The sequence below is a fragment of the Myotis brandtii genome, unplaced genomic scaffold (assembly GCF_000412655.1).
Source record: "Myotis brandtii unplaced genomic scaffold, ASM41265v1 scaffold954, whole genome shotgun sequence".
Lineage (NCBI taxonomy): Eukaryota > Metazoa > Chordata > Mammalia > Chiroptera > Vespertilionidae > Myotis > Myotis brandtii.
In genome coordinates, this window is record NW_005371937.1 from 294583 (window position 1) to 307698 (window position 13116).

At 45.2% G+C, this 13116-nt stretch overlaps 1 protein-coding gene across 10 annotated transcripts in view; it reads left to right on the forward strand.

Annotated features, from left to right (window-relative positions):
• Positions 1 to 13116, forward strand: part of LOC102245814 (calcium-dependent secretion activator 1) — a 247162-nt gene that overhangs the window by 201335 nt on the left and 32711 nt on the right. For all 10 annotated transcript variants that reach the window (XM_014533224.1, XM_014533220.1, XM_014533218.1 and 7 more), the window contains 2 exons: positions 199 to 231; positions 6861 to 6968. In XM_014533224.1, coding sequence (XP_014388710.1) covers positions 199 to 231; positions 6861 to 6968 — 141 coding nt within the window. The remainder of the gene's footprint in view (positions 1 to 198; positions 232 to 6860; positions 6969 to 13116) is intronic.

Sequence of the window (13116 nt, forward strand, 5' to 3'; positions counted from 1 at the left end):
TTCTCTCTCTCAAAGCAATAAATAGCTATGCTTGGGGGGAAATAACAAACAGATTTTATTTTTTCGTACCTTCCCATGTTTCCTGGCCAGCTCCAGGTGCCAGCGTATTGTTGTAACTCTGATGGGGATTCAGCATTGAGCTGTGAACAATTAAACATAAACACCAGCCTCACTCCCATCCTCTTCTTTCCTTCTTAGGTGAAGGCAGCTTCCAAGTATGTGGATGTACCTGTGAGTATATGCAAATTGCCTTGGTGGGTTTGGTGGGTTTTTTGTTTGTTTGTTTACTTGCGGGGTTTTGTCTTGTTTTGCTTTGCTTTTATGAGAAGTTTGATGGTGCTGTTTTCATTAGTCGCTGCTAAATTGTGTATCTTCCTGAACTGAATCACCAGAGCGGGGAGGCCATGAACATTTCCTGGTAAAACTGTATCAGATGAGAAGAGGGCACGGCTTCTTTCGTCAGGGAGACGGGTCCTGTTTGAGGGTAACCCCAGTTTGCTCTCGTTTTTATTTTCATTAGTTTCTCTGACATATTTCAGTCTGTGGCCACTCACCTCCCCGCTGCACGCGCCCCTTGGAAGTAGAGTCATGACCTAGAAACGTGCACAGGGTGCCGGTATGTTTTAAAAACAAATAAATTCTGAATTTGTTCATTTTGGGGTCAAGGCTGCAATTGTTTTAAGGAAACCTTCCCAAACTGTGTGTGATTAGTGCAGACCTCGTTAATGAAGAGAGCTCTCCAAGTTCACAGCCGAAGCACTTGAAGGTGCCCAGGATTTACATTTAAATTGAGGTTAAGTACGCACATGGAGGCAAGAGCGTGGGATTACCTGTGATGAGCAGGACACGTTGGTAGGCGGACTCTGCCCTGCCTATTAGCAAAATAAAATTGCAGCGATTTCAGCATATGCCAATGAAGGGGAAGGCAAGTGATTCTGCATCTCCGTTTCTAACAAAAGAGGTGGGAGTCTCTTATAAAATATTAAATTTAGAGAGCTTATCTCAACAGCCACCAAGGGTCTCGGACTGAATGTTTCTCATTCTGAACGTGGTTAAGTGCCCTCCTTGTTCAAATACTTCTTTGTTAAAATTTGTGTTTCTCTAAAGGGATTTATATTAACATTTAAATTCATTTCCCCAGGAAGTTGAGTGTGTAATGGTTTATTGGCTTATTTCTCACAGGAAGGCAAAATGGAAAATTGGAGTGAATTTGGCATTAGCATATATTGTTTGTTTAATGAGAGAATGTACAATCAATAATTGTGCTTTGAATTTATATAATATTTCTCATCGAGGGACCTCAGGCTCCTTCACAGAGATAATCCTTACGATGAGGGAGAGAAACGCTAAGCAATTTATTTTCCCTAGCCCCAAACTATCAACTTTCAGTTCACAGGGAGCAAAGTACTCACATTCTCTGGGCCTGTTTCTCCATCCTTAAAATAGGGATAGTAGTACTCAAGACAGGGGTCTGCTGTGCAGCTTAAATGGCACACGTGTGTGGGACCCTGGGCACCAGGCCTGGCCCTCATCAGACATTTCAGCTGCAGGAGCAGGGCACGTGGTGGGGGTGGGGGTGGGCGGGTGAGGCCCACAATCCAGTTCGGGAGGGTGGGCGTGGGGGCTGGATTTGCTGGCTTTAGCTCTGGCCTGCCGTGGTCTTCAACAGTAATAGAAACTGGAATTCTCGGCGTGTGACTCAAAGATCTGGTGGCTGAGGTTTGTTTTCTGTCGGCCTCAAAGAAGAGGGAAGATCACACCAGCGAGGGTAGAACAGGTGAGGAGTAGGCAAGGCCCAAATACGCAGAGAAATTTGGTCGGGCAACTCAAATTAACATTTGGGGGAGGTCAGAAAAGTCAAAAACTGGCGATTTCCTGTGGTTCAGACTGACGGTAAAGTTGAGGGAAAATGCACAGCAAAAGTGCCCTGCTCTGTAGCCATCCCATGTCCAGGGATGGGTTATGCTAACAGCAGAAGCCTCGCTGGGCTCTGGGGGAACCAAAAGAATTAGTCGAGTCTCCGCCCCCTAGGGAGGCATTAGAAAATGAAGCAGCATGTCCCCAAATGTGGCACGCTTCCCAATGATGATGACAACTGCAGCCAAACCTTTTAAAGCACCCACTCTGCGCTGGGCACCCTTCAAAGCACTTTACTTTTAATCTTGATAACAACCCCACTTTAAAGATGAGGAAACTGAGGCCCAGAGAGGCTCCCTTCCTTAGGGTCCCACAGCTGCTAAGTGGGGGAGCGGAAATTTCAAGCAGTGCTCTCAACACTGTGCACCTGCCAGCTGGTTTCAGTGAGTGGGCAGATGAACATCTTTATTTGGTTAATTGAGTAATTACTGTACTTCAGTGTTGGAAAAACTAAAAATCATGCAGATTTTACCAATTATTATGGCTTAGAAAAAAAGATAAACTTTAAAATTAAGTTGATTGAAGTGTGCAAAGCAAATACTATTATAGTGATAGTGTAAATTACCATAATATAGTAACAATAGTATTACAATAATTATATAGCAATAATAGTATAAGTAATGTTTTGATAAACAATTTTAGAGAAAATAACAGTGTATAGAAGACATATTCTATATGTACATTGTTTACATGTAGTGAATAATAGTGATCATTTACTTCTCAAAACCACCCTCCGAGGGGTGATGTTTTCATCCTGTTCCACAACTGAGGAGAGGAGGGAAGTGAGTTGCATGCCCAGGGCCTCCCGGCCAGTAAGCAGGAGCGTGAACGGTCAGGTGCTCGCCCTTTGACTAAGTGGAGGGAGCCTGCTGGCACTGGCTCCCATGAAAGAGCCAACTGTGTGCGTTTCTTTCCAACTCTGTCTTCGATGAGGGCACATTAGCAGCACCAACTGGGCCATGGGGACAGTATTTACACCATGGAAATTGGCAAGCACTACAAATCAAGGTCGGTTGTTTGTGTTGTTTGGTTTTGTTGTTTTAAAGAGCCAGTTTACCAGCACACCAGCAGCCATTGCCTATTGAATTGGTGGTCCCCAAACCAGAATGTGCAGCACTAATACTTGGCAAGGATTTTGGTCTTGTCTTGTTTTGTTTTCTAATAGAGATTTCTAGCCCCTCGTCTCCAGAGATGCTGACTCAGTGGTTCTGGGATGGAGCCTGGAAGTCTCTTTCTCAAGCTCTCCACGTGATTCTGATAGGCAGGTCCAAGTTTGGGACCCAATGGGCTCCACCAGTGATTCGCCACCTTGCCTACATATTGGAAACACCTGGGGAGCTTTTTACACCCATTAGTGCCAGGTCGCTTGCCAAATTAAAACCATCTCTGGGGTGTGGGGTCCAGGCATCGGTGTTTTTAAAGCTCCCAGGTCCTTATCATCTGTAGCCGACTTAACAACTATTGGATAAAATCATCTTTCAAGTTGTTTCTAGCTCTGAAGACTGAGTTCATTTGTGTTGCTCTGTGAGGTTGGCACGTGGTTCGCTGGTTTAGTTCTATGTGGGAATTAGTAGTTAGTTACCTTAGAGACCTGTCTCTTAATTATCCACATTAATGGAGAGAAGCATTATTGCCAGTCATTGCAAACGTGGCATAAACCCCAAAGCATCTCTTTGTCTTAGATGAAGTATTCGAACATGGTATACGTAGCAAGTTTGCATTCCCAACTAGGGCTTGCTAAGGGTCCTGAAGAATCTGAATTTGTTTTTCTCAAACTCAGAAGTATCCTGGTAGGAACAAACTCTGATTTAAATGCCTTATTTTTTCTAAGCTACAGAGTGGATCCTTCGCAATGATATCTTCCACACGTGGATGGAGTTAACTACACAGAGATGAATGTATTTGTTGCTTATTTCATGTCCAAGCCACGTTTAAAATAAGCACTGTAATTGTGGGGTATTAAAACCATTGCCTAGCGTTTTCCCCACTGTTTGTAGATAGCAATGTGGTATCAAGCCTAATTTCTCTAATAGCATCGGTTGTTTAGCCAAGAGAAATTTCCATCTATAATTACAAGTTAGCTTGTTTGTGTGTAAACAGTTTTTATTTTAACCATTTGGTTGGAAATCTACTTAAAATGCATTACGCATCCTCCCCTGCCGTTTTAAATAGGGAACTGGCCATACTTCAACGCTTCCTCCATGACAGAGGATCACCACGGTGACTGTGACTCCCAGGGCCCCTGAGGGGTAGGGTAGCTTGCCTCTCCCAGACCCCAGCTGGTGGTGACCCTACATGTGTGGAGCTACCGTTTGGCAGCCTTTTCCCCCATACAGGGCACCAGGGAAAGCAGTAGTTCTCTATTACCAACTCACCCCTTGCTGGCCACCAACGGGATGGAAAGCAAACTCCTGGGAACTGGATGGAAAGCTGGTTAGAAAGGAAGATGGTTGTGAGTGGGGGCCTGAGGACTCGATTAAAAGAAAACTACACATTTTCCTGCAGAGATTTTGTCATTTTTATTTTGATGGTGGTTTCTCTGAGGCCCTTTTTTCTTCTTCTTGGTTCCAAAGTAGATTATAAAGGTAGGTAAGGCTATGAAATAATATAACATTCGGGGGCTCGATGTTTATATAGTAATATATGGCTTTTAAAGCACTTGAACATACTTTATTTTAGCTGATAATCATAATAATGTTTAAGATAAGTAGGGAGTTTTAATCCCGTTTTACAGATGGTATAACTAAGGCCCGGAGAAATTTAAATGATTTCCACAAGTTTCCATTTGTGGGGGGTCCAATAAAAAGCCCTCACTTAACGTCATCAATAGGTTCTTGGAAACTGTGACTTTAAGTAAAATGACAAATAACTAAATGACAAAAAAACTAACAAAACCGATTTTAGCATGGCTAGTGGACATCAACAAGAGTCAAGTTCCTGGGGCATCTTGTCACCGTTATAACAGAAAGACATGGAAGGAAACAACGTTAGTGGAGGACCTGCCATAGAGAGACTGCGAGCTTTGGAAAGGAGGTGGAAGGGACTTATTTATTCATGGATTTGTTCATTCAGCAAACATTTACCAAGCACCTACTGTGTGCCAGGCATCCAACTATGTGCTGAGGATACAGTAGAAAATAGAGCAAATAAAGTCCCTGTAGTCATGGATTTTAGGTTCTAGTTGTCCAAGACAGGCAAAAGACAGTAACTAAATACATAGTACAATGTCAGATATTGGTAAGTGCTATGAAGGACAACTAAACACAGTCAAGAAATAGAGAATTATGGAGTTTCTTAACTACCTGGGGAGATGAATCATCCTGTGTGGGGTTTTTTAATCAAACTTTTTAAAACTTAAATGCCCCTTTGAGGATAACAAATGTGGTGAAAATACCAATTACTGTGGATTGCTGTTTCTATCACTGAGGGTCACTAATCTGTCTGCAGGCTGTGGCTTTGGGTCTTAGCTCTACTGTGGCTGCATGTGTCCTGGAAAAGGCCATGTCTGCCACTAGCAGCACCAGGAAAAGAATGGAAACAGTAATAATAAGTTTCTCAGATCCCCCAGGTAGGGGTCCCTATACCCACGGAGATGCCTTTTGATACTGCCACAGGGAGAGGAGGGGAGAGGTGCCTTGAGAACGGAGAGCTATCACTTCCATCTCATTGGAGACCTCTATTGTTTGCTATCATGAAACTGCCGCAATTATAGGCCCGTCACAGAACCTGCTCAATCCATCCCATGAAAATTGCTTGAAAGTGTAACAGTTGACTGCTGTGGCTTTGGGTTGTCTTCATTGTTTTTCAAATTAATACCTTGTCATTGTTTCAGCAGGTGTTAAGAAATGTTACTAGCATCCCAGGGGCCAAGCATTGGCCCTTTGCTTGATAATTGTTTGCTTTGTATTTGAAAAAATATACAGTCCTACTGTTTCCAAACCTTCCTCATTTTCACCCTGGAAATTACACAGAAGTGTTAACTAACTTCAATTTGCAGTGCTTGACAGTCCCGTCTTGTAGGGAAATGATACTTTGTGATCTAAGGTAAATCACAGTAATGAAAGCTAATCTTTTTAGTTATTAGCAAACATACATATCTGCTGTGGAAATTTAAGGGGTTTGTGGCAGCTCTCCTAATGACCCATATTACAGTGTTTTAATAGGTTTCTTTGGAGATAACTTTGATTACGACATGTCAAGCAGTGTGCATTCTGAGTTTCTTTTTTTTTTTCTTACAATAAATCATTTCCTATACTGTACTGTATGAACCACCTGCTTACCTTTCCAGAAAATCTAATTTATTTAAAAATCAAATCCTTTGCCCCTGCCTTTTTTTTTTTTTTTAATCCTTGGACTATAAGCTGCACCCTGGAGCAAAGACAAATGATTGAATGTCTCCTGAGTAAACTGATGAGGAAATACTACATACTCCAGTTAAATTACCCCCCAAATGTGACTTGGATGGGTGGAAGGGGTATAGATTGAACTCTGATTTCTTTACTTAGCACTTTCTTAATGTTTTTAAAAGGAACGGGGGCGGGAAGGCTGTCACCTTTCTGACGTTACAGTAAGGAAAGACCATGCAAGACAGAGTATATGTGGGTATTTTTTAAAGGGGAAGAGGGTTCAATCCCCCCCCAAAAAAGCCAGGTAATGTCTCTGGGTTACCCAGTGAATATTTATTCATTAGAGTATCTTTGCCAGGAAAAAAAAAATTAATAGTAGAAAAATATGTATAAAACCCTGTAATCCCAACTCCCTTCTTAGCCAGGTGTGATTTCCAGAAAGTGCAGAGGGCTCAAATACCCATTCTGGCCAGTTCGGGCTGTGAACAGCTGTGACATACACCACGGAGAGCTTGGAACTCCTGCAAGAGGGAGCGGGGAGGAGAGAGGAAAATACAGGGGTGAATTCCACTTTCATGTTCTCCTGTTTCTTTGCAGAAACCCGGGATGGATGTGGCCGATGCCTACGTGACTTTCGTCCGCCACTCTCAGGATGTCCTTCGTGATAAGGTCAATGAGGAGATGTACATAGAAAGGTTATTTGATGTAAGTAAATGCCTTCTCCTCCTTGCAGACCAAGGAGGAGACCCTCCAAAATGTGACAAAATAAGAGACAGGAGGATAAGTCACATTTTGAGAACATGGGTTGGTCCCGACTCAAACAAAATCTTTTCCTCTCCCTCTGCCTTAGGCTCCTCTCTGTCGTGTGTCTGTTCTGAGCCCACCCTGGTGTGGCGCGTCTCAGCCCCCATCTGTGTGGCACGCAGGACGGCGCACAGCCTCTCGGCCAGCAGGCTCGGTCCTGCAGGACGCTTGGGGGCAGCTTTCCCTAACTGGCAAAGACCTTTCCTGGTCATGGCTCTCCTCCTTGCAATCTGGCCTTGCTTTAGGGAATATTCTGGTGGGGAGGCGGAGCCAGCTCCCCTCCTGGGGGCGGACCCTCCCGGACACCAGCTGTGGCGTGCAGATGTGCCTAACTGTGGCATTGTTACCGCTTCAAAAAGGATTCGTTTCTGGGAGACCAGAGATCCTTACTTAGCCCTGGGTTTTGGCAAACGCTTATGTTGGAGCTGCTCGGTCAGTTGCCGCTCTAAGCCAAGGTGCCCCCTGCCCACCCTCCCACTTGAAAATTTGGGACAAAGAGCAAAGGCACAAAGAGCACCCACGTCAGGCTGCCGACCCAGACTGAGCTTTGGACACACAGATTTCCGACGGCTCACAGGGGCCTCGCGCTCTCACTTCCACCGGCACTGTGTCTGCTCTCCCAAAGCCAGCCACTGAGCCAAAAGGAAAAAGGAATCTGCTCTGGTCTCCAATCGCCCACCTCTTTCAGACCACAGCAGCCGGGGCTGTCTGATCTAGCCAGATATTTTGCTTCGAGTTTCCACCGCCTTTGCCAGTGTAGCCCCGGCCAGAGTGCAGGGACGCGGCCGCCCTTGTCTCGTGTGGCTCTAACCGTGCCGCCTACTTCTGTCTCGTGCAGCGTGAGCTCCTCCTGTCCAGGTTCCCGTGTTTTCGGTGCCAGCCCGAACATTAATGTTTTGGTCTACAATGGGATCCGTGTTTCTATATTTCCCTGTGATTGTGTTCCGTTTACATTGCGTTTGTGTGTGTGTGTGTGTTTTTGTTCCGCAGCTCAGTGAGCTCATTGTTGGCACTGCTGAGGGAATTGCAGCTCCTGACTTTTATATGCCTTGTCTTCCAGCTCATTTGCTTTCCTCGTGTGTTGAAAAGGCCCCTTTCTTTCTTTCTTTCCCCATCATCCGCTTTCTGTGCTCAATATCGCTCCTTCCTCCGCATCTCCTTTCTCCGAGAAACCCTTCTTACTTTTAATTCCCACCCGTCCCCTCTCGGGTTAAAATGGAACTTATCTCTCATGTCAAATGTTTTATCACATTATACCAAGTGGCATGAATCAGAATCAAATAATCTTCCTGTGTACATCTTCTAGCATGACCCGCACCCACTGAGAATGCCTCATACCTGCACTGAGCTCTCGGCGGGCCCTCCCCCTGTCTGCATGCTGCCTCTATGACAGGCCCGAGCCCAGAATGCCCAGGGGGATGGTCCCCCACCCCATAGGCATTGAAAACAGGCCGGCAGCACCCTCGGGTCTGCGGTTAGGCGTGTGGACACACTGCCCATCTCCACTGAATTAAATTCCAAACCACCCATTTCCCAGAAGCCTGTGGATTGTTCTTTTCAATGCCTAGGTTGCCTTTCCCCCCTTTGATCAGTATCTTCTGATTCTCACTTTTGTGTGGCCTTTGCGTGCGTGTGCGTGCGTGCGTGTTCCTGTGTGAGCGTGTATGCGAATAACCTCATGCTCTCGCAAAGTTTAAAACAACTGGCGCTGAATCTGATGTTTCATCTGCAGTTTCGCCTGCTGCTCCATTAGCAAATGCCCCGCGCTGCCCTCTCTTTGTTTAATGAGAAGGGCAAGGGGACGTTTTTTTAAGGCAGCCCTCTCAAAGGCAACCGGGCAGGTTGTCCTCTTCTGTGACCTCTTTAAAGGGAAAGTGCAGCTGAATTATTTGAAAAGTAAGAGTCCAGGCTTGGCTCGCACAGATGGCAAAAGCAGACTCGTCCGACTACTGAAGAACGCAGGCAAACTCAAGCCCTCGGGCCTTTCGTGTGAATGAATACTGAAAAGAAAAATGAATAATGAAAAACAAAAATGAATATGTTTTTCAGAAAGCAAATTATGTTTAAGGCGATGCGAAAATTCACAAATATTCCGGTCCCTTGGTGAATTCCACGCTGACCAGCGTGAAATGGCCTCAGCAACGTGGCGAGAACCCCCACAATTTAGTCTTGGATTGTGCCGGTTCTGTTTTCCTGAGGGTGTCTTAGTTCCAGCCCCCCGAGGATCACATTTTCCAGACTTCACCATCACAGTCATTCCCTGAACATCAGCAGCTTCTTTAGAGAGAAATCTCTTTGCCATTGACTTCCTTACTTTTCAAATAACCTGCTCCCCGAACTCCCAGAACATTGGGGCCAGGCAGCCTCACTGAGGAAGCGCAGAAAAGTTACTGACTCTGTCGTGGATTTGAAACATTTGTCGTTTAAAAAACCCAAGTTGCTCAAGAAGCTTCATTACCATGCCGTGTCGGTAATTTAATTCAGGACTTACTGTTTTTCTATAATCTAGCAGCAAAACATCAGATTACCAACATGTTTGATTATTTTCGGCTTCTGTTTCCTCAAGCATGGTGTTTATTTCTTTGCATATCTGCTCTGCAGGGCCCTGGTGTCCACCGAGCTGAGCAAGGGGACAGGAAGGGGAAGGCAGAGTCTGTGAAACCTGCCACCCTAAATTCCTGTAGCAGCGACCTGCCCTTGCCACTGCATTCCTCCCCTCGGGGGTCTTGGGGCAGGTTTCTAAACAATTGGCAGAAACCTATTGAGAAAAACGTCGATCTGAGAGGTTTCTCTTCCAAATTGTTGCCTTTTGACAAATGGCAAAAATGAATAATAGTCAATTAGCATTTTGAATGGGGGGGTGTCTATATCTCTGGGATTGTTTGCTGTTTGGGGGCTGTTGGTTCTGACTGTTGTGGCATTCTCTGGTGGTTAGTTCCTGCTGGCATCTGTCACTCCCAGGCACGTTCTCAGGGATCCTGTTGTGTTTTTAGCTGTGTTTCTAAGTCTTGGTTTTATTTACCTGATAAGTCCTTTACGTTCTTGCTATTTAGTATGAGCCCCCTCTTTGGCGTTTTGAGAGTGCCTTGTGGGGAAGGCTGGGTGGCATTGGTGTGGATTCATATTTGGACTAATAGCTGGTCATTGAATGCGTGCCTCTTCCGTGTCAGCCAGGCCTTCATTTCAGCGCTCTCTCGGAGCTGGTTTTCTCTCTGCCTCGTCATGTACTTTTGGCTAGAACTGGGTGCTTGTGGGGGATTATCGGCATAGCATTTGGGGCTCTATATTTGATGTTCTGCATTTTTATCTATTTTATTATGTAACGTAAGAACAGCTTTCTAAATTCATCTTCACCGTTTTTGTTTTTTTTTAAGCAGGCATTCTCTAGATTTATTGGAGAAATATATTCCAACATAACGTTGCCTAACCAGGTCTTTTTAATGCAGTGAAAGATTGCCTGTGTGTTAATATAATTGATTTACAGAGGCCTATAAAATACCATCAACTTTTTTGGTAATGCCCCTAACTGTCCAAAATTAAGTGCTGATTGGAAAAGAGCCCTCAGAAAGCTTCGCATAGTATTTCAGATATGCAGCTGTACATTTTTATCTGCGTTTTGTCTTTTTTTTTTTTTTTCTAAAAAATGACATGCAATTGTAAACTGGTTTTGGTTACTGCAAAGTAACAGTTTACAGAATTTTGAAACAAAGGCAAGAGAATATGTACAATAGCAATGAATTTAAATTTTATTAAAGATACTGAATTTTTAAAAGAGAATCAGATTGCTATCAGACTCAAGGGGAAGCCTGGCCTCCTTGAACATTATTGCTGACTTTTAAAGAAAATATAAAACATGGATATGAAATCATCTCCATCTTCCTACAGCAGCAAATGAGAAGGATCGCACAGCCCAAGAAATAAGTCAAAGGCAGCGATTTAAAAGCTCGAGTGTCCATAAATCATGCAGATGGCTCTCCCCCTTCTCTGGTGATTAATTCAACATCTTCCCCAAAACAGAAACATGCTTCTTGAAATTAGAGATCAGATCATCAAGAGAAGCACCTAAGATTTCAAGGTCTAAACAAAAATTAATTTCTTTTCTTTCCTCCTTGTACTTCTTGAAGACACAGACTGAGAAGAAAATCAGGATTAAAAGAGATTTTAATGCTTAGGGCGAATTCATCTGCTTAAACCTCCCAGGCTCGGAGATGAGTGATTAAAAGCCATCCGTACTTGGATGGGGTCCACACTGGGTAGCGCGAACCGCACTGGCTCCTGCACCGGGCCCGGAACATTTGCCTGGAGATGATACGTGGATTATATAGGTCAATTATACGCTTAATCTGCCTTCCGGAGGATTAGGTTTTCGCAGATTGACTCTGCGTTTGGCTTCTCCGTGGCAGTTACCAGATCAGGGAGGGGCACGCTTCATGGCCTGGTCTGTGCCGGGCGGGGTGCTGCCTGGGTCCTTTGCCTTGCACCGATTTCCACTTGCTGTTCCATTTTCAAATCGTAGATGTGTCCACTTTAGGTGTCAGCACAATCATTGAGTGTGAATATTTCCCTTTAAAGGGGCAATTGGAAAAATGAAACCTCTGCCTATTAAAATAGACAGGGTGGGGCAAAAGGAGATTTATAGTTGCGAGTACCCCAAACAGAGTTCATTCTTGTATTATTATTTATTCATTATTGTATTATTTTCCAGGCTAGCCACTGTAAACCTACTTGTGCCCCACCCTGGATTTGCTGTATTTGTGTGTGAAACCACAGATGACCTTATTTTAATAACCTTATTAAATCACAGAAGCGCTCTCCATGTGCACATACCAATCAAAGTAGGAGTCAGTCTGCTTGAGGGAGTGAGTACGGAGGAACAGGCTACAAGGAGAACATGTTATTATGTAAAATCTGTAAGGTGCCCACCCACTGTCCGGGTGAGGGAAACTGCTTCCAAAAGTGTGCCGTGGGGAGCGGCACACAGGGCTCCGCAGTCAACAGGCTGCAGCTCTCGGGGCGGACTACACAGAAGCCAGGCGGCTGGCCCCGTGGACGGAGAGAGTGCGTGGTCTCCCCTGGAAGCAATAGCAGGCTTGACTGCCCCAAATGGGGACTCTGTGTAGTGACCATGGCCCCGCTTCTGGAGCCTCCAGACTTCACCCCTGATCCTTACAAGCTGGGTGACCTTGGACAAGGTGTTTAGTCTCTGAGCCCCGGCTTCTCCACCTACCTAACGAGATGATGATAAGCGAAACCTTCTCCCGGAGCTGACCAGGGTGAAAGCCTGTGCGCAGCTGCAGCCCGGGCCCTGGGGCAGCCTTTGGAAAGTGTCAGCACCACCACCATCACCACCGTTTCATCTTCCCCGTCACTGAGAGGGGGTGCTTTTCTCAGACATCTTTTTCTTGTGAAACAAAACTCCACATCCGCCCTCAGGTGCTGTAAGAGTCTTGCTGTCACTTTCAGACATTAACCCCCCGTTGGCTTAGAATTGCTTGGCGGAGGGGCCTGGTGGCCCTTTTTACCTGTGGTAACACACCATTCCGTGGTCAGGACCGGGGCTGTGAAGTGAGCCAGACAAGAGCGGGAATCCTGATTTTGCCATTCTGGGCTGTCTAACTGCTGGGGTCCAGCCCCAGCAGGTCCAGGGGTCCCCAAAGGTGTGGACGGAGTCGGCGAAGAATGAATGACATGGAGGCTGCGTTCAGTTGATCATCATAGTCGGGTTCTCTTGTCAGGGTCTCCCGCCAGGTTCTCCAGGTTCTCCAGCCAGGTTCGGTCACCAGGTTCTCTAGCCAGGTTCTATCCAGGTTCTGTCTCTAGGTTCTTCAGCCAAGTTCTATAGCCAGGTTCTGTCCAGGATCTTTTGCCATGTTCTCTCCCTAGGTTCTCTCGCTAGGTTGTGTGTCTAGGTTCTGTCTCTAGGTTCTGTCTCCTGTTGTCTTGTTATATCTGTATTTATACCAGTTGATTTTAATCCTATCAATTTCTATTCCAAAGGTTAGGGTGTTTCTTATCTCCATTCCAGGGAGTAAAGATTATGTAGCTTAAG